We start from the raw sequence: 21,477 nt of genomic DNA, 5'->3' as shown, positions 1-21,477 counted from the left end.
TTAATTAGGTACTAGCATAGACTTTGAGGACATTATGCTTAGTGAAATGTCAGATACAGAAAGACAGAGTATTTTTTTATATAATGATTTTTTTCCCATTATAGCTGGTTTACAGTGTTCTGTCAATTTTCTACTGTAAAGCATGGTGACCCAGTTACACATACATGTATACATTCTTTATTCTCACATTATTATGCTCCATCACAAGGGACCACTTAGTTTTCAGTGCTACACAGCAGGATCAAATAGAGTATTATCTCACTTATATGTGAAATCTAAAAAACAGAACAAGCATATATAAAAGCTTATGGATATAGAGAACAGATTGGTGGCTGTCAGAGTTGAGGGGAAGTGTTGAAAAAAATGGGTGAAAGGATTTCGGATTTCAAAGTACAAACTTCCAGCTATAAAATAAATGTCATGGGATGTAAGGTATAGCATGTGGACTACAGTTAATACTACTGTATTGTATATTTGAAAGTTGCTAAGAGAGTAGACCTAAAAGTTTTTAGCACAAGCAAAAAAAAAAAAAATTTAGGTCTGTAAGATGATGGATGTTAACTAGACTTACTGTGATGATCTTTTAGCAATGTACACAAATATTGAATCATCATGTTGCAGACCTTTAACTAAAAAAAGTTATTAGAATTTTTATCTAATGCTTATCAAATGCTTATCTCAACAGACAAATGAAAAGCATTCAACAACATCCAGCAAATACCCTTTTATGATAAAAAATGCTCAGAAACTAGAATGGAGTTTCCACAAATTGGTAAAGGGCATCTACAAAAACCCAAAGATAACTTCATAATTAATAATGAAAGACTAAGTGCTTGTTCATTCAGGAATAAGACAAGCACATCTACTCTCACCACTTCTATTCAACATCAGAATTAGCAGTGCTAGAGGTTCTAGCAAGAGCAATTAGGCAATCAGGCAAGAAAAAGATATAAAAGTCATGCAGATTATAAAGAAACAAAATTATCTCTATTTGCAGGTGACATGATTTTGTATATAGAAGATCCTAAGAAAGCCACTCGAAAAATATTAGAACTAATAAGTTCAAAACGATTGCAAGATACAAGACCAATATACCAAAAAAAAATTGTATTTCCATACAATTGCAATGAACAATCCAAAACAAAGCAATTTTGAGAAAGCAATTTTCACCTATAGTAACATCAAAAAGAATAAAATACATAGGAATCAAATTAACGAAGGAAGTGCAAAATTTATTCTTCAAAAACTACAGCACATTGTTCAAAGAAGTTAAAGATCTAAATTAATGGGAAAACGTTATGTTCATGAATCAGAAAACGTTGTTAATATGGCAACACTCCCTGAGTTGATCTACAAAATCAATGCAATTCTCAACAGAATCCCAGCTGACTACCTTGTAGAAATTGACAATGATTCTAAAAATCACATGAAATTGCATGGGACCCTAAATAGCCAAAACAGTCTTGAAAAATAAGAAAAAAGTGGGAGAACTCACATTTCCTGATTTCAAAACTGACAACAGTCCCATGATGGCCAGCCTGGGAATGGGGCCTGGAGCCCTATGTGGATTAAACCTTCATCTCCAGAGTGTTTACCATCATGGAGGAGACCGTAATGAGCATCAAAATGATCCAAAAAAGCCTCACTGGGATCCCAGCTGGCTACTGCTTTGTCAAATGAACAGATTTGGCCACAGCTAAGAAGTGTTTGCATAAAATTAATGGGAAACCTCTCCCACAAGCCACACCTGCAAAACACCTTAAATTGAACTATACCACTTATGATAAATTATCAGATAATACTGCGTACTCTTTTGTTTGGTGGGGGGGCTGACCCACAATGTGGAGGATGGTATGCTGTAAGAATTGTCAACACCTACCCCTCCTGTCCAGGAGGCAAGATGTTTTGGCCAGACAGGTATGTCTAAGGAAGGGCTATTGTTTTATGAAATTCATGGATGAACTGGAAGAGAAGGGAACCCTGAGAGAGTGCCAGGGAGTAGTGGACCTGGGCTTTAAACTGGTGCTGCTGAACATGGCAATCCCTAAAGTGAGACATGTGAAGTCAGTGGAATATGGTCAGATGAGCAGTTGCAGCTACAGCCAGTATTATCAGCAGTACCAGAAGCACTATGCCTAACAGGGCTAGGACCAGAACACAAGGCAGCCACAGTCACAGTTACCCCCACTTCGGCTCTACCCAGAGCATCATGCAGACATAGGAATAAGTTTGAGAGGATGCACTAGATAAACCCATGCCAAGCTGGATATGACAGGGCAGGGCAAGGGCTGTATGATGCACTGATGGACTGGCAGCTCCTGGCAGTGTCTTCAGAGATCCTCACCATGAGGTAGCAGGACAAAGGAGAAGACAGACTCCTTTAAATATGAGCATACATACATGATTGATATTTAAATACACACACACACACACATTTGAGGGATAAGAACATTTACTTTTTTGGAAATATGATTTATGAGATTTTAGTAATCAATGATTTATGACTATTTCTCCAACACTGCTGCCTTCCTTTGATAGTGAATCATTTAATTTGAGTTTGAAAATCAAATAACTAACTTTAAAGAGGGTTGAAGAAAGTTCAAATTTGCATTTCTTTGAACAAGAATCATTTACCCATGTAGGGTTCTCCGTATTAGAAATAAGAAGAGTTTAGGATTATTAACGAAAGTGGGTCATAGGATTCAGTTACTAAACTCTGGGTTTAGAGGTCCTTCTCAGATGACAGGCATACAAATCATTAAGATTCTCTGGAATCAACATGCATGGATTACCTGCTGTGTGTTAAACGGTGGGCAATTTTATCTATGGTATTTCAGGTATCATTCCCCCAAGCCCCATGACAACACATTTGCTCCAAGGGTAGTAGCTAGGTAGAACAGTTCATTAGGCACTCCAGCTGAGATGGGTCAATGTGTGGCGGAAACTGATGGAGCCAGCTCAACCTAGATTACAAGACTCAAGACTTAGCGTTTACTCTAGGACCGGGTCTAGATTTTCAAAGCCTCGATTTTTTTTTAGGAACAAGAATGTTGAGGGGCCATCAAGCCCTCCAACCCTGCTCTTGTGTTTCTTGACTTTATCTAATTTATTAAATAGATATGACTCTTTAAAATAGAGAACCCAGGAAACTAGGACTTTATGATTTGGGAAATTTTCAACATATCCAGATTGCAAAAGATGCTAAAATTAAGAGATTTGCTGTCAAGAGTTTGCTCTAGAGAGAGCACAGAGACTGTACAAACTTTTGTTAATATCTCGGAAATTTTTCCTTTGAAGAGATTAAGTGTGTGACTCATAGATTCCCCTCAGACAACTCATCAGAAGCCAAAAGTAGAGATGAGGTTATTTAGGAAAGCTCTGTGAAGTAGCCTTTGTTCTAATGGAATGAATATCCTTGACAAATACAGGAGATCCGCAAGGTTCTTGCGAGTTATATATCAGCAGAAACACTGTCGGCTTGGTCTAAAGGTCATACAAAATGAAAAATCATATTGAATCTACTAGTAGAAACAAGCTGATAACAATTCTCACATGCTACATTTCATGGGAGAGAAAAAGGATAACTCCGAAGGTAAAGTCATGAACCACAGAGAATTAATCTCAGACTTTGAAACCAAATGTAGTTTGTTCAGCTGGATTTTGGAATTGCTTGGGACCAGTGACTTCTTTTCCTTCTATATTTTCCCTTTTTTTGAACCAGAATGTCTATAATTGTAATCAAATGCTTGTCTTACTCTGGTTTGTTATAAGCAGATACCTTCTTTCTTTAGTTTCATAGGGCCACACATAGAGAGGAATTGTATCCCAAGATGGATCATACCCAAACCTTGCCCATATTTTAGATGATGAGATTTGTGACATTTAAGCTGCTGAGATTAAGAAGTCATTTTGGGAGTTCCCGTTGTGGCTCAATGGGTTAGGAATCTGACTAGTATCCATGGGGATGTGGATGCACAGAGGCAGCTGGGATCTGGCATCACTGTGGCTGTGGCATAGGCCAGCAGCTGCGGCTCTGATTCAACACCTAGCCTGGGAACTTCCATATGCCATGGGTGCTGCCATAAGAAGAAAAAAAAAAGTCATGTTGGACTTTGTGTTGATGCTGTAATAGTTTGACTTTGGGAATGGGACGAATGTATTTTGCATGTGAGACAAATGTGAATCTTTGAGGGCCAGACATGGACTGTGGTAGACATAATAATGCCCTCCAAAAGATGTCCATGATCTAATCCCTGGATTCTGTGAATATGCCACTCTTCATGGCGAAAAGACTCTGCAGTAATTTAAACCTAATTCCTTGTCTAAGGCATGAGGTAATTGGGCTCATCCAGTGACCAAGCCTGTGTGGGTCTTGGGGTGGATGTGAAGTAGATAATGTTATGAACAAGACTTGGAGACTCAGAGGCGAGAAGAGGGAACTATTTCTGTATGTGTGAACCAGATTCTCAGCTCTGTCATTAAATCACTCCTATACTGCTGCTGTTTTATGGTCCCCTTGAGAGGATAAGGCTGTTTAGTGGGAATATGGTAAAATTAGTTTCTTCTATATCATCCCCACTGTTACTTAAGAATCACTGAATTCCTGTAGAAGACCCTTCAGATTCCATTTGTGCTAGTAATTTAGTACTACATGATGCTGAAGTGCTTGGCTCTAGTTTAGTAGCAAAGGCTCAAGTCAGAAAGTCAAAATTAGTATTACTAAAGGGTAGGAAATGTGCTTATTCTTTAACTCTTCCCTTTCATCTCCTCAGATACACTAAAAATTCAAAATCATTCACTTGTCTGCCAATTACATGATATTTCTGAATTTTAAAGGCATTTGTGTCACTTATCTCAAAAATAACTTTAACTTCACTGTTCAAAGATGAGAAATTTTACAAGCCACCACAACATTCTTGATTCCTATGGTAAACTTACCATGTACCCTACCCATGATCAAGAATAATTTCTATTACTCAAGTAGAAAGCATAATTCCCCAAATTAAATACTACTACATTTATACATCACCTAGTGCTTGTTCTGAACAACTCTGTAACAACCAATTAATATTGTGAATACAAGATTGACTAAAAAATAATCCCTAAAGTTTCCATTTCTGACAAATGGTGTCAAAGAACATGGAGATTTAATTACTTGGAAACAAATTAGGTTACTTTAATAACATGAAGATAAATTATGGTATAAAGTTCAAATTCAAAATCTAAGTGCTACTTTTATTGAAACACCAATTGATATGTTTGTTATGCTTCAGGAAATGAGGCCAAGAAGGAACCTGAGTGTAAAAGGAAATGTAATTATATAACTCTCTAGGCAATTCGCAACAGTTTAGAAAATGAGTAAAAATACTACAATTGACCCTTGAATACAGGGGCTAGGGGTTATGATCCCCCATGCAGTTGAAAATCTGAGTATAATTGACAGTTAGCCTTCTGGATCTGTGTGTGGTTCCTCTACACCCAGAGTTCCACATTTGGGGATTCAACTAACCAAGGATAGGGAAAATCCCTTACATGAAAGCATGAAAAAAAATCAATGTATAGGTGGAGCCATGCAGGTCAGACCCTGTTACTCAAGAGTCAGCCGTAATTGGAAAAGCATTGGTGATGCTCCAATTGATATTCAGGCATTCCAACCTATTCACTAGCTGATGACAAATCTATTTTATAAACTGACTAGTAATTCAGGCAGTTTTACACATCAGAAAGCATACTGGACAAGGTGCTTGAATATATGAACTTTTGTCCTAATCTTGCCAGTAACTGATTTGAATCCTCTGGGCATGCTTAACAAAAGGGGGTGAGGTAAGCCCTTTCCAACACATGGTTTTTACCAGTTTGACCATGACCTGGACAGACGTGTTATTTGTGATTGTTCTGTTTGGGACTTGTGATTCCAGAATTGCAGGTTGCTAATTTTTTTCTCTTTTTTGGCCGCACCATGACACATGGAGTTCCCAGTCTGGATCAGATCTGAGCTACCAGGTGTGGCAACAATGGATCCTTAACCCACTATGCAGAGCCTGAGATCGAACCTGCATCGTAGCGCTCCCAACAGGCCGCTGATCTCACTGCACCACAGCAGGAAATCCACAGGTTGCTATTTTAGATGAAATTTGGGAACTTTTTGATTTGAAATATTTTCTCGCTCCTCGATTCCTTTAACACCTAGATGGTCCCACAGATAGCTGAGTCTTTTTGGCATTGTTTTCTTAGTCCTTTTTTTGTGTGTGTGCAAGCTTGGATGAATCTTGTCATCTCTAAGTACATTGATCCTTTGTTTTATTCTATCCACTCTACTTGTAACCCTCCTCCAATGAATCTCTGATTTCAGATATTGAAATTTAGTCTGAAGATTTCCATCTGAGTTTTTCTCCTGAAATGCCCATCTTTTCATTCATAATTTTCACTAGTTCTTATATACACTTTAACATTATTATCATAGTTATTTAAAGTGATATCTGTTCAACTGTTTGTAGGTCTGTTTCTATTCACTACTTCTTAAAACTATAGATCACATTTTCCTTTCTTTCCATTTACATACCACACACACATACACAACAATATGAATGATATATTGCAGAGTCTTTGGGTTGCATTATCTGCCATTATGAGAGGATAATTAAATTTCAGATGGACCACCTTAAACTTGTAGAAACTTGGTTTCATGCTTTGTTAGGGTGGGGCACTTTGTTTTTGCCCTTTGTTCATTAATCTTGAGAGGTAGTTATTTATTCCCAAGGAACAGATCCTCTGGGGACAGGAAAAGCCTGGGGTGTTTCCAAGGCCTTGCCACTATGTAAGACTTGAAATACAGTCTCTTGTTTCTCCTGCACTAGACAGTAGCTGGAATAACTGCTCAGCTCTTTCAACCTTCCATCTGTAGGCTCTCACTAGAATAAAGTCACAGTCAGGGTCAAGCCAGGGCTCTGACAGGAAAATATTCCCTCGTCCCACATGTGATTCCACCTGTTCCTGACTTTCTCCCCTTGATTTCTGCCATGATGGCAGTCCTCCTCCAGTCTCCCTCAACTCTGATCCTAACTCATGCCGGCTCATGTGATTAAAAAACAAAACAAAACAACATAATAGAAGGAAAATATAAAGTGATTGCACAAAAGTGGCACCATAATGCTCAAGTTTATTGAACAGACACCAGTTACACATTGGAAACTAGTAAGCAGAACACTGTACCAGTTTTCACTAACTCAAATCAAGTTAGCAAATGACAAATTTTAGAACACGCTCATTTTATGTCTCACCCAATGTGGGTGATCACAAGAGAACTACATAAAGAAAGTTACTTTCTATGTTATTTAGATAGCAAATTAATTGATATACACAGCTTCGAAGTGTCTTTAAGATATTGCAAAGTGTTTCAAAACTAGTAGGGAACTGTTCATGTCCAGCCTGAAATAAAGTGTAGAATGGACCTTTGGAGGGTAAATAATTTCACTTGTATATCTATTACAGAATCACTCCTTCCTGCTAACAAAAATACTAATAAATTTCCATTTAGATTAGGTTTACTAAATTAATAATGACTTTGAAATATCTAGGTTTGGTTACATTGTTATATTGCACTTGAGAAGAATAACAACAAAAATCAAAGACTCAGTACCTCTTCCAAGAACTTCACTATGTATCAGAAGCTACAATGAAATAGAAACATATATGCATGCTACATGTTCATAGGTTTACCGTTCAAACTATCCTACCATACCAAAAAGTTTAAAAGGATACTCTCCAAAACACTGAGTATTAAGTCATTTCATTTACCATTTTGGATCCTGTATTGAATTTTCAAATTTTATATTGTTTTCTTATTAATCAAGCTATCACATATACAAGCTATCCAAGATCACAAGCACAGTGACACTGAGATAGGCAACAGTCATACAGAAGTATTCCAAGAATGACTTATTCTTTGCCAAGCTCAACAAGACATTTTGTAACACAGGAACATCTATCAACTTACAGGTTTTAGCCTTATTAAAAAACAAACAAACAAACAAACAAAAAACCGGCTGATCTATCATATACTATATTTTTGCCACATAAATCTCTCTCTTAGAGTCATGATTCACTATCAAAAATCTTTCACAATCTCTTAAAGAAGCCAATATAGTCTTTCTAATTAGTACTTGAATTTTTTATATAAAGTATCACTGAGAATTTACTATAAGTACTTTCATAACAGGTAGAATTGTGGCACTAATATTTTGATTAATTGTTTCACATTTCAGTATTAAGAACTTAATCAGAATTACAATAATCATTAGTCACAAAAAAAAGGTAAAAGGAAGAAAAGGAAAGAGCATTCCTCATATAGGTGTTTCTCAAAATATCAATTCTGAAATAAATGTCTATGTAAGAAATCAACAACAGTATCAATATTTCTTACCAATATCAAATGTTTTAAATATCCTCTATTCCAACCATATGTGTTTTCTTAAACTGAATCAGATTATGAGAATTTTACATTCTAAATGGATTTCAATTCTCAATAAATCATAAACACAGCAGTGACTATTTTTTGACATTTTAACCAAAACATTCGCATGCTATTTTAGGGTAAGAAGAATCCCAACATCCCCCCACATATTTTCCTCAAAGACTAGGTTTTGAAATTATACTCCTATCATATTTTTGTAGAGATATAAATAATCACCTTTTAAAAAGAAAATATTATTGCTTAAAACTACATTTCCTAAGAGCAATTTAAAACATCATGTTAATTTCCATGACAATGCCCTTCAATCTCCTTCCTCCAGTTAATGCTCTCCCAACTGAGATATTTTGGCTCTTCCTTCAATCTCTGGTAAAACATTATACCTTGAGATAAGAGGCCATAAAAGAATAGATTGTGCAAAAGCAAAGAGAAACAATTTTTTTTTTTTTTGAATCTGTGACTTTCTAGCCAACAGAATGTCAGGAATGACTGCTATTAGGCAGGAAAACAGGTAAGGTTGAAAGAACAACTTAGTGACTATCTGGTGGCAGGTCCTAGGATAAAAGTATTTTTTTCTTAAAAAACCTTCAAATTTGTTGGTAATAAAAATACTTATTGCATATGACTAAGATCTTTTAAGAGACAAATAAAATCTATTTTACAGTGCCTATTAATTTTGAAAATCACTAAAGCTAAGTATAGGGTCTTGTCAACATTCCAACTTGTATAACTCACCTACATGTATATACTCACCTATATATGTAACTCACCATGAATATATTCTAGCTTAGCCACTTGTATAGGGAGTTATAACAAAAGACATGGCAAGATAAATTCCCGTTATGGTTCAAACAGAAAAATCTCCAGTTCTTTAAGGGAAATAAAAGGCTATTAAACTCTCAATTTCTAATGTACAATATGATGTAATTGCACAAAAATAGGTATAATTAATAGTTATCCCCAGGCCTTGAGGAACTGTGAATAATTCACATATTCCTCCAGAAGATTCATCACCCTACGGACCTATAAAACTTCAACTTGCCACCTGTGCAGCTTTTATTTAAAAATCCTAGAAAAGCAATTTATCTTAATACATCTAAGAAAGTTTTAAAGGTTTCCAGTAACTTGAATTGCTTGTAAAATAACCTCACAGAAGTCATTTTGAGAGCTGGGACTGGTTTTACATGTTATACTTTGCTTAAAATGAGGTAATATCCACATGAGTAGCATTATGCTACTGCTAGAAGTAACCCAGTGAGCTACTTTAAGAATTTTAATTCTTAAGCATTTTTCTCGTGGGGTTGGGAGGTTGAATGCAGGTTCCTGCAAGCTGTAAATATTCATCATTGATCCTGACACATTCTCAGCAATAGATTTGGAAATATAAGAAAAAAATACATATATAGGAGGAAAATAAATTAATCCCAACTAAAAAACTCTTGCTCTAACAACAAACTATTAATAAGCAATTCTATAGAAGACCTACAATATAGGCTTTTAATTTAAATGTTTTTTTTTTTTTGTATTGCATATAGCCAGACTAATGCAATGGAATAAACATACTTTGGAAATGATTTCCACCTCATATGGCTTTAAGCATCATGATGTCTAGCAGAAATTAAATATTACACAAAAAAGGCATTTTTGACTATAGAACTAATTTTTAGTATAAGCTGACTGAAAGGATTTGAAATAGAACTTATACAAAATAAAATGTAATAAAATGGATTGTGGATAAAAATATAAATAAAAATTTAATAGCATGTACCCAATATTCATAGTAAAACAAAAAAAAACTGTACCTTTGCTATTACAGAGTTTGATGGGATCATTTGTTGTTTTATTTAAAGTTCTACCATGTAGATAATATTAAAATCCAAGTTTATGCAGTTAAAAAGTTAGCTTGAAACTCAACTGTAGTGTAATGTGCATTAGTATTAAGTATCTGTACAAAAGATGTGGATAGTAAGGTCTAAATTTGGATTGCTTTAAAATAACAAAAACAAAAACAAATTCCAACATACAAAATCAGAAACAATAATTATAGGAAGTACTATTTTATAAAGTGGTAACTCGGGCACTACCTGTCTTATGTACATTGAAGAGGATCACTTGAAATGTTATTATTTAAATACCTAAAAACACAAATCAGTGGATGTATGTTAAATGTATATCTGAAATTAATTATAATGAAAAGGTGGACAAATATTGCTCTCACTTTGTGGTTAATACCAATGGGCACCATCAGCAGTGAAGTCTTGATATTTTATTCTTCCTGAAGGAAATTAAAATCTATAATGAAGTTGGTACTTCTAATGGGTCAGGATGTAGCGTAACTTTAAGAATCACAGTTAAGTTTCTGAGTTTCCTTCACCATTTTCATGAGGTTGAAGCTGTTCCCTTTCCTGTTCTTCTTGAGGTGGTCGGACACGTTTAAAAAAGCCCATCTGTCAAGAAAAACTAACATTACTGTCATATCAATGGAAGAATATTGAAAGTATTCTAAGTGACCATATTATGACCAAGATAATTTAAATGGCACTTTGTACAATTTTTCTTCCTTCAAAGGATAAGGAATGCTTATCAAGCACTATCATTAAAGATTAACGGTCTTTTTCTTCTTCCCTTCTTTTTTCCTCCCTCCCTTCTCCTTTTTTTTTTTTTTTTTGTCTTTTTGCTATTTCTTTGTTGTTGTTATTGTTGCTATTTCTTGGGCCGCTCCCGCGGCATATGGAGGTTCCCAGGCTAGGGGTCCAATCGGAGCTGTAGCCACCAGCCTACGCCAGAGCCACAGCAACGCAGGATCTGAGCCGCATCTGCAACCTACACCACAGCTCACGGCAACGCTGGATCCTTAACCCACTGAGCAAGGGCAGGGACCGAACCCGCAACCTCATGGTTCCTAGTCGGATTCGTTAACCACTGCGCCACGACGGGAACTCCCCTCCCTTCTCCTTTTCATCTGCTTTCCCTCCCTCCCCCTCTTCCTAAGTCCATCACTTACCCTGTACATTACAAATACCAAAACAGCCAGTAACAACAATCCCGCTAGAACTGCTAAAATGATCACCCACACAGGCACCGGCATGGGTGCTGGCTGAATGCCCCAGGTAACATTAGTGGTAACCTGTTGGGGGGGGAAATGTTTTTGAGTTAGAAAATAGGTCACTGAACTATTGAACACATATCTGAATGTCTATTATATTTTATTTTAATGTTACGTTATTTTATTTTCTCATATATAATTTATACATTTGATATCAATAGCATACACATACACACATGAAATTTTCAACAGCTTAACCACTGACTGCCTCTGAAATGATTTTTATTTTATTTTATTTTATTTTTTGTCTTTTGTCGTTGTTGTTGCTATTTCTTGGGCCGCTCCCACGGCATATGGAGATTCCCAGGCTAGGGGTTGAATCGGAGCTGTAGCCACCGGCCTACGCCAGAGCCACAGCAACTCGGGATCCGAGCCGCGTCTGCAACCTACACCACAGCTCACGGCAACGCCAGATCGTTAACCCACTGAGCAAGGGCAGGGACCGAACCCGCAACCTCATGGTTCCTAGTTGGATTCGTTAACCACTGCGCCACGACGGGAACTCCTGAAATGATTTTTAAATAATGCAACCGAGTAATCGTTTTGGAAATATAAGATCCCACCTTAATTCTCAAATTAAAATGCCTTCACTTAACTGCAGTTAATTTCCAACTTTTTAACTTTGTGGGGAGAAATTCCCCATAATTTCCCCCATGAAATTATTATATGCTAAGAATCTTATATAGGATAAGATGCTAAAGTAAATGATCTACCTTTAATAATTTGGGGTTGGGGGAGTAAAATAGTAATATTAAACTAGATTATAATCTATTCAAATAATTCAATTACTTTAAATTATCAAGATAGTTAAATTGCCATTATTTAAAATAAAATTTAAATATATAAGGTTCTGAACTCAGTGCATTTATTCCATTTCCCCAAATCCATGACTTACTAATGTAGAGTTGAAAATGTCCTCAATTGGAAGGTTCTTATAAGGAAACTCTATGACATTAAATGAAGCAGATGACTTTAGAGAATATGAATGATTCTGGTTTTCTTTCTGTATGGAAATAGTAATCAAATGATTTCTTAGATATCAGGCCTTTTTCATTTCTTTGAAAAAATGGGTAAGTTTGCTGAATGCTGCATCTGCTCACTTACATTCATAAAGGTCTCGGTCCACAGTAGAGACTTTACATACAGGATTGCACTCTTTCCTCTGTCTAGTCGCCCCACCTGGCAGACAATCTTCAAGCATTCAGCAATTCCACAACCCTGCCAAAAAATAATTATTTTCTTAAAAGGTCATCCTATCATATTGTATAAAAATTAGACATTTGACTTGTTTTATCTGAAGGCTGAAGTGATGATCCAGACACTTTTGCCTTATAGCAGTAATGTTTAAAATGAACAGGACAGGGAGTTCTGTTGTGGCTCAGCGGTAACAAACCCAACTAGTATCCATGAGGATGTAGGTTTGATCCCTGGCCTTGCTCAGTGGGTTAAGGATACGGTGTTGCCGTGACTGTGGTGTAGGTCGCAGATGCAGCTCGGATCTGGTATTGCTGTGGCTGTGGCATAGGCCAGCGGTTACAGCTCCAATTTGACTCCTAGCCTGGGAACTTCCATATGCCTTGGGTGTGGTCCTAAAAAGCACAAAACAAAAGACAGAGAGAGAGAGAGCAGGCTAATAGTTGAGTCTATGAATGCTTCTTGTCATGAGGGGTTGGTTTTCACATGATTTATTATAGAAGGCTAAGATCTATAATATTAAAATGTTTAACAGCTTGAACTCAACATTCTTTAGGCAAACCCAGAACATACTGATTTTAGTAAGACATGAAAATCAGATCCCAATATGCCTGTGGAAAAGAAGAAGAAACAGAGTGAATCTTTAATAGTTATTCCATGTCAGACCTTTAGAAATCAAGCAGCATGATTCAGTACCTTTACTGAATCATGTATCAGTAACTTTAAGGCAGACAGTCAAAAGTAACAGATATTCTCTACCTTCTATATGCTGGTCAAACTGCACTAGACATGTCATATGCATACACTTCACAACAGTGCTATCCAGTAAGCGACACTTCCAATTGATGACTAGGAATAGACGCAAACTTCCTTGACCTGATAAAGAACATCTATGAAAAGCCCACAGCTAACATCGTACTTACTGGTGAAAGAATGGATACTTTTCCCCTAAGATCAGAAACAAGACAAAAATTCCCACTCATGACACTTCTATTCAACATTGTTCAGAAGGTTCTAGCCAGTACAATTAAGCAAGAAAATAAATAAATAAAAGGTATCCAGATTGGAAAGATAGAAGCAAAGCTAGCTGTATTCACAGATGATAGAAACTGATACATAGAAAAATTTAAAGAATCTACAAGAAAACTATTGAACAAGTATAGAAAAGGTACAGAATATAAGATCAGTATTACACATATGAATTGTTTCTATATACATTAGTAATGATAAATCCGAAAACAAAATTTTAAAAATAATTCTATTTTATTTATTGATTTATTTTTTCAGCTGCACGCACAGAATATGAAAGTTCCTGGGCCAGAGATCCAGAGAGGTGACATGAGAAGCTGTAGTGACAACACCAGATCTGTAACCTACTGCACCACAAGGGAACTCCACAATTCTATTTTAAATAGCTCCAAAAAAAATCTTAAAATATTTAGAAGTTACTTAACAAAGGAAGCACAAAACTTGCACATGTTTTTGAAAACTACAAAATATTTTTGAAGGTAATTAAAGAAGACATACACAAAAAGAAAGATAACACATGTTCAAGGAGTAAAAGACTTAATATTCAGATGGCAATACTCCCAAAGGGATAGACAGATCCAATAAATCTCCTGTCAAAATTCCAACTACTATTTTTGTAGAAATGGACAAGCTGATCCTAAAATTTATATGGAATTTCCAGGGACTCCAAGTAACCAAAACATTCTTGAAAAAGAAGAAAACATTGGAAGGCTCACACTCCCCAATTTCAAAACTTACTGCAGAGCTATAATAATCAAAACAATTTGGTATTGGCAATAGAATACATGTTTAGATCAATAGCATAGAACTTAGAGTCCAGAAATAAACCCACGCATATATAAGTCAATTCATTTTCAACAAGGGAGGCAAGACCATTTAAGGGAAAGAGAGAGATTTTTCCAACCGATGATGCTGGAAGAACTGGAAAGCCACAGGCAAAAGAAGGAATCTGGGCCTCTACTTCACACTTTGCACAAAAATTAATTCCATATGGATCAGAGACATAAAAAATAAGAGCTAAAAGTTCAAAACTTAGAAAACCAGAAAACTTAGCTGTAAATCTCCAGGACTTGAGTTAGGCAATGGTTTTTAAAATATGACAGTAAAAACATAAGCAACACAAGAAGATACAGACTTGATAAAAGAAATCTGAACTTCTTCAAATTTAAAAACTTTATTGCATCAAAGGATACTATCAAGAAAGTGAAAAAAAAAACTTAGAGAATGAGAAAAATTATATGTAGTAACAGTTCTGATAAGGGTAGTATCCAGAATATACAAAGAACTCTTTATTACTCAGCAACAAAAGGCAAACAATTCAATTTAAATATGGGCGAAGGGTTTGAATTTAGATTTCTCGAAAGAATGTATACAAATGAAAAGATGCCTAGCATCATTAGTCATTAGCGAAATCCAAATGAAACTACAATGAGATACTACTTCATTCTGACAAGGATGACTACATATTTTTTAAAGGCAATAGCAAGTGATGACAAGGATGTGGAGAAATTGGGATGCTTATACATTGTTGGCTAGGAATGTAACAATGGTGCAAACATTTTGGAAAATAGTTTGGCAGTATTTCAAAAGTAACTGATAAACATCAATGAATATAAACGCAATACCAGGTTCTCTGCCAGTTGATTATTTGTATATCTGTTAAATTTTAAAAACCTAAGTGATAAGCTCATTTGTAACATTATAGTCATTAGCAGGCTAACTCAGAATGGTTATCACCAAAAAAACTATAAACAATAAATGCTGGAGAGGATGTGGAGAAAAGGGAGCCCTCACACACTGTGTGTGGGAATCATGTAAGCTTATATGCATCATGTAAACTGGTGCAATCATGATGGAGAACAGTATGGAGGTTCCTTAAAATACTTAATATAGCACTAACACATGATTCAGCAAGCCCACTCCTGGGCGTATATCCAGAGAAAACCATAATTTGAAAAGATACATGTACCCCAATGTTCACTGTAGCACTATCTACAATAACCAAGATATGGAAGCAATATAAATGTCTATTAACAGAGGACTGAATAAAGAAAATGTAGTATGTATATACAATGGAATATTACTCAGCCCTGAAAAGAATGCAATAACGCCATTTGCAGTAACACAGTTAGACCCAGAAATTATCATGTAAGTGAAGTAAGACAGAGGAAGACAAATATCATATGAGATCACCAACATGTGTAACCTAATAAAAAATGATACAGAAGAACTTGCAAAAGAGAAACAGACTAAAGATTTTAAAACCAAACTTAAGTTTACCAAAAAGGAAACATGGGGGATATGGGGAGGGATAAAGTAGGGGGTTGGGATTGATATATACAAACTACTATATATAAAATAGACAGGTAACAAGGACCTACTGTATAGTACAGGGAAATCTATTTAATAGTGTGTAATAACCTGTATGGGAAAAGAATGGTTATATGTATGTGTATAACTGATACTTCACATGCTTTGCTGTATACCTGAAACTAACACAACTTTGTAATTCAACTATATTCCAATAAAAACAACAACAACAACAACAACAACAAAAAGAGATGGGCTGACTCAACAAGGTTAATCATAATGCTAATTATTCCTATAATACATTTTTGTTGAGACCTTCTGGGTTTTTCCTGCAGTACTGCATGTAAGCTTCAAAGATTAGCGCGAGACCAAGAATGAGGTCAGTTAAAGGGACACAACCAGAGAAATAAGTTGGAATATAAAATATTTTTATTAACAATCTACAAATATTTTTATTAGCAAGATAGATCATTCGAACACAATGTGACATCAATTCAATTAGGGACAAAGAAAGTAAGAGGAGTGAATGGTATAAAAATATATGGAGTTCTTTCCAGCACAGCTGTTGTTATTTTTGAAATGTTCTTTGGCATCAGTTCTATAATCACATATTTTTAAATATTTAAAGTGCTTGTTGTTGAAATGGCACTTACCAAAGTGTGAACATCTCCCTCAATGAGGGTGAGATCCCGCTTAGTGACAAGATGGTTCCGGTCACCCTGCCCACCAACTGTGTCATTCTTTTCAGTCTGTGAATTTGAGATCTAGGATTACATTAGTAAACTGGTGGTAAATAACAATGGGAAATATTTTGCACTGACATTCTGGCATCAACTGTTACACGAGATTAAAATACAGTGACTAAAAATTTGGTATGACAGAAAATTTACCTCTTAATATATGGCCAAAACTAAGCACAAAAAATAAAGATTAGAATCCTTAATATGAGGGAAACAGTTATCTCTGCCTAGCCATCGTTTTCTCCCCTTGTACAGCTAGAGGAAAAATAGATAAAATACATAGAAACAGCCTGAAATTTCAGTGTAGATCTGTGATATATGTCGCTCATGAGTATACATTTTTTATTTTGTTCTCTTAACTTTCCTTAGTCCAACCTGTGCAATAACCTCTTATTCAAATCTATTTGCTAGGACAGAGATGACTATATCCAAAAATATACAGAATTTCATAAAATGACATTTTCTAGGTCACGTAAGTCAAAAGAGGAAAGAGCAAAATGTTGGATCTTATCCTAAAGACAAAAATTTCAACATCCAAACATCCTTGACACAATATTACATGTGAATAAACTGTGATGTGATGAAACCAACTTAAATATGGTCACTTAAGATTATCTCTAGAGGCTCGCTAAACACTACGTAAATAAATGGTTCAGTAGGATTTCACAGAATTTGTCCTGACTCATAACAAAAAAAAACAATTTAATCTATAGTGTACTGGTTATGAACTAAAATATTTTTGCAGAATGGGTTTACCATTAAGACAATTGTTTTAGGAGTTTCCTTGTGGTGCAGTGGGTTGAGGATCCAGTGTTGTCACTGAGGTGGCCTGGCACAGGTTCGGTCCCTGGCCTGGGAACTCCCACATGCTGCAGCCAAAAAAAAAAAAAAAAAAACCCAAAACAGCCAGTTGTTTTATTTCCTATTTCATGTGTTTCTTTTGTATATTAGAAAGAAAAGCAACAAGGAGTTCCCATCGTGGCGCAGTGGTTAATGAATCCGACTAGGAGCCATGAGGTTGCAGGTTCGACCCCTGCCCTTGCTCAGTGGGTTAACGATCTGGCGTTGCCGTGAGCTGTGGTATAGGTTGCAGACGCGGCTCAAATCCTGCGTTGCTGTGGCTCTGGCGTAGGCCGGTGGCTACAACTCCGATTCAACCCCTAGCCTGGGAACCTCCATATGCCATGGGAGCGGCCCAAGAAATAGCTAAAAAAAGACAAAAAAAGACCAAAAAAAAAGAAAGAAAAGCAACGAAATATCATAATAAAGAGCTGCTTAATTTAAGCACATTACCTTAATTCTCAAAGGGTTGATCTCCATATCTGAAGTGCAGTTCATTGGCCCATCAATATCATATTGAAGGATGTACAACAAAGTGTTGTTGTTATATCTGTAAGGCCACTGAAGATTTAGCATTGCCTTGCTGAATGAACTTGGACCATTGTTTCTCAGCTAATAAGGAAAAGAAAATGTAAAAACTTTGGGCAAAAATCTATACCATAATCCTTCCCCTACTTCAACTCTAGGAATCATTAAGCAACAAGATTTGAATAACAGCGGTTTCCATAGTTACTCTAATATTACATTATTATTATGCAAAAGAGCTCAAACTCAACATCTGCCTCTGCGTAGGGCAATATGTGTCAGGACGAAAATGTAAACAGAAGAAGAAAATGTGAAAAAGTTTATTGATAAGATGGCACAGACCATTTCCTATGTATAGATACAAAATTTTGGTGATCTGCTGCAGGCATTTTCAATTTTTTAGTTAGAACTGAAAAATGTCCACGTGAAAATACTCAATGACCTATTCATTTTACTCGAGTAGAACAACTTGGCTTTAAAAAGCAATTTGCATAATCAGCTTTCTTTTACAACTTAAAGCTATTTGTCGAATAAAAATGAACTTAAGAATAGGGAAAAACTGAAGAAGTCTGATACATACTTAAATCATGCAGAGTTTACATAAAAATTAAATAGACGTAATTTTTTAAAAGTAGCCTATCTGTTCTTTTTGTTAGCTCTCTACGAGGTATCAGATAAATCCAACAACTGCAAACCTCATAGATGTGCTGAACAACTGGCCCAACGTCTTCCTCAGTCTCAGGGTTCTCCTTGTGCTCCCAATTTGGAATTGGAAGAAAGATATGATCGGGACTTGAGACTCTAAACAATGACCAAAGAAAACCTACCATGAATATCAAAATGATACGGTCAGTTCATTTTCAAAAGTATGTAGAATCCAAGTGAACAAAGTCAGAATTTAAAAAAAAACAAAAAAAAAACCCATGCATTTAAAAGACAAAAAACAAAACAAAACAAAACCCTATGCCCAATTATACATGTATGGGTACAGGCACACATATACAAACTACTCTTTATTGAATCTAATGTAACAGGTGAATTGCTAAGTCAATTTGCATAAAAGTTCAATAAACTTCTTTTGGGCCTGCTTTTGCCATGTCTGGTTTATTTCCAAAGGATTATCAAATAAATATTTGTGGCTTTGGAACATACCTAGTACCTTCCTTCAACAGAAGCTACAGTTCTAGTAAAATTACCACTAAGCATGGAGTGTCTGCTATGCAAAAGAGGCCTGGAGACTGAGAACTTACTTCTAAGAAGTAACTCCTTTTTAAAGTAGTTTAAATCATGAGAATGAGATACTCAACTGGGTAATCATACTGACCCTCTTATCTCAACAGCAGCTAAAACAGCAAGGTCAACTTTGTAAGACACAACCGGGCTTACTTTGTCAAAAAGATTGGAGCTGAAAAAGAAAAAAAAAAATTAGGACTGAACTGAGCATAACTGTCATCAAAATCATACAGAATCAAATGCAGTGAAACTAAGAGTGAGCAAATTAAAAGTGATAAAGAAATGACAAATTCCCATTGGGCTCAGTGGTTAACGAATCTGACTAGCATCCGTGAGGACACAGGTTTGATCCCAGGCCTCGCTCAGTGGGTTAAGGATCTGGCATTGTTGTGAGCTCTGGTGTAGGCCTTAGACATGGCTCGGATCTGGCATTGCTGTGGCTATGGTGTAGGCCAGCAGCTGCAGCTCTGATTTGACCCCTAGCCTGGGAACCTCCATATGCCACAGGTGCAGCCCTAAAAAGATAAAAAGAAAAAAGCAATGACAAACTGTACAAATCAAAATTTTTTTATTAGCATTTAATTCCAAGAAGATGATTTCCATTTAACTTTCAGTTTTGTTTTACAAACTTACAAGCAACAATAAAATTATTCCTACGATGTAAATATTGATTTTAAAATGCTAGAACTAAGTACTAAAATTTTAGCCTATCCCATTCTATAATACTTAAGTATTTTGCATAATGTATTTATAACAAGTAATATTTCCTCAATAGTTATAAACAGAAAAAAGTTGTTTCATACCTTTGGATTTGTAAATCAAATTTAACAGAAGTATCCATCTCTGATTGCTGGTGCACACTGAAACGAAGACCAGCTAAGAGCTGAAGGAGGAGGAAAAGATGGCAGTGGTGGTTACAACAGTGTCTAATTAGTGAAATTTCAAAATCAATGTCCAAAGAAAAAAAAAAACTGGTCTAAAAATAGAGTTTTTCTGACCTCACAATAAAACTGGAAGTACTCTAACAAAGATAATTAAGTCTGATCATCTATCAAATCTCTAGTTATTTAAGATACTTGGGCTGATCCATAATGGAGACTATTTAACAGCAATGATTAATCATAATTATACCTCCCTATAATATCAACTATTCTTTACTACTATCTCTTTATAATATTAACTAATCATCTCATACTATTAACTAATATTAACTATCTAAAAAATGCAAAAGGAAATGTTTGTTGATCCAGTGAAAGTATAGGAGTTACAAACAATGGTTTGGTGACAGGACACCAACACCTGAACTTGTGCTAATAAAGCAGGAAGGAAGAAATGAATGGTTTACAAGAGTGAAAGAACTTGGCAAAAACAGACAGAAGTAGGAGAGCCAGAAGCAGAATTTCCTCACGCCACTCACAACTCCACCAACACCAAACATCCTACTTTCTGTGGGTAGGAAATTATCATTATTTTATTTTTATTTTGTTGTCACTTAGCCACAACAGGAACTCCTTGGAATTTTTTTTTAATTGAAACATATTTGACATATAATACTGTATAAACTAAAGGCATACAACATGCTGATTTGATATATTTATACATTGTTATATGACTGCCATTGTAGTAGTAATTGCACCTCTGTCATGTTACATAATTATTATTTCTATTTTTTGTTGTTGTTATTTCCCAAACACAATTTTTTTTTCCACTCTACAGCATGGGGACCCAGTTACACATACATGTATACATACTTTTTTCTCCCATTATCATGCTCCATCCTAAGTATCTAGTTCTCAGTGCTACACAACAGGATCTCATTGTTAATCCATTCCAAAAGCAACACTTTGTATCCATTAACCCCAAGCTCCCAACCCATCCCACTCCCTCCCCATCCCCCCAGGGAATCACAAGTCTGTTCTCCAAGTCCATCATTTTCTTTCTGTGGAAAGGTTCATTTGTGCCATATATGAGATTCCAGATATAAGTGATATCATATGGTAATTGTCTTTCTCTTTCTGACTTCCTTCACT

At 35.8% G+C, this 21,477-nt stretch overlaps 1 protein-coding gene and 1 pseudogene across 2 annotated transcripts in view; one reads left to right on the top strand and one right to left on the bottom strand.

The window, feature by feature from the left end:
* Window positions 1-753: 753 nt before the first annotated feature.
* On the top strand, window positions 754-2,354 carry LOC125121971 (tRNA selenocysteine 1-associated protein 1-like; annotated as a pseudogene).
* A 4,785-nt stretch (window positions 2,355-7,139) lies between these two features.
* ITGAV (integrin subunit alpha V) overlaps window positions 7,140-21,477 on the bottom strand; it is a 107,800-nt gene continuing 93,462 nt past the window's right edge. The window contains exons 22-30 of one of the 2 annotated variants that reach the window (XM_047773031.1): window positions 20,251-20,330; window positions 19,539-19,619; window positions 18,910-19,015; window positions 18,143-18,301; window positions 16,763-16,873; window positions 12,681-12,794; window positions 12,472-12,579; window positions 11,475-11,597; window positions 7,140-10,917 (exon numbers count right to left, since the gene is read on the bottom strand). In XM_047773031.1, coding sequence (XP_047628987.1) covers window positions 10,822-10,917; window positions 11,475-11,597; window positions 12,472-12,579; window positions 12,681-12,794; window positions 16,763-16,873; window positions 18,143-18,301; window positions 18,910-19,015; window positions 19,539-19,619; window positions 20,251-20,330 — 978 coding nt within the window. In that variant the 3' untranslated portion in view covers window positions 7,140-10,821. The remainder of the gene's footprint in view (window positions 10,918-11,474; window positions 11,598-12,471; window positions 12,580-12,680; window positions 12,795-16,762; window positions 16,874-18,142; window positions 18,302-18,909; window positions 19,016-19,538; window positions 19,620-20,250; window positions 20,331-21,477) is intronic. The other variant, XM_047773030.1, reaches the window with a different exon arrangement.

Source organism: Phacochoerus africanus, chromosome 3 (genome assembly GCF_016906955.1).
Source record: "Phacochoerus africanus isolate WHEZ1 chromosome 3, ROS_Pafr_v1, whole genome shotgun sequence".
NCBI lineage: Eukaryota > Metazoa > Chordata > Mammalia > Artiodactyla > Suidae > Phacochoerus > Phacochoerus africanus.
This window is presented reverse-complemented; position numbering and strand designations above follow the sequence as displayed.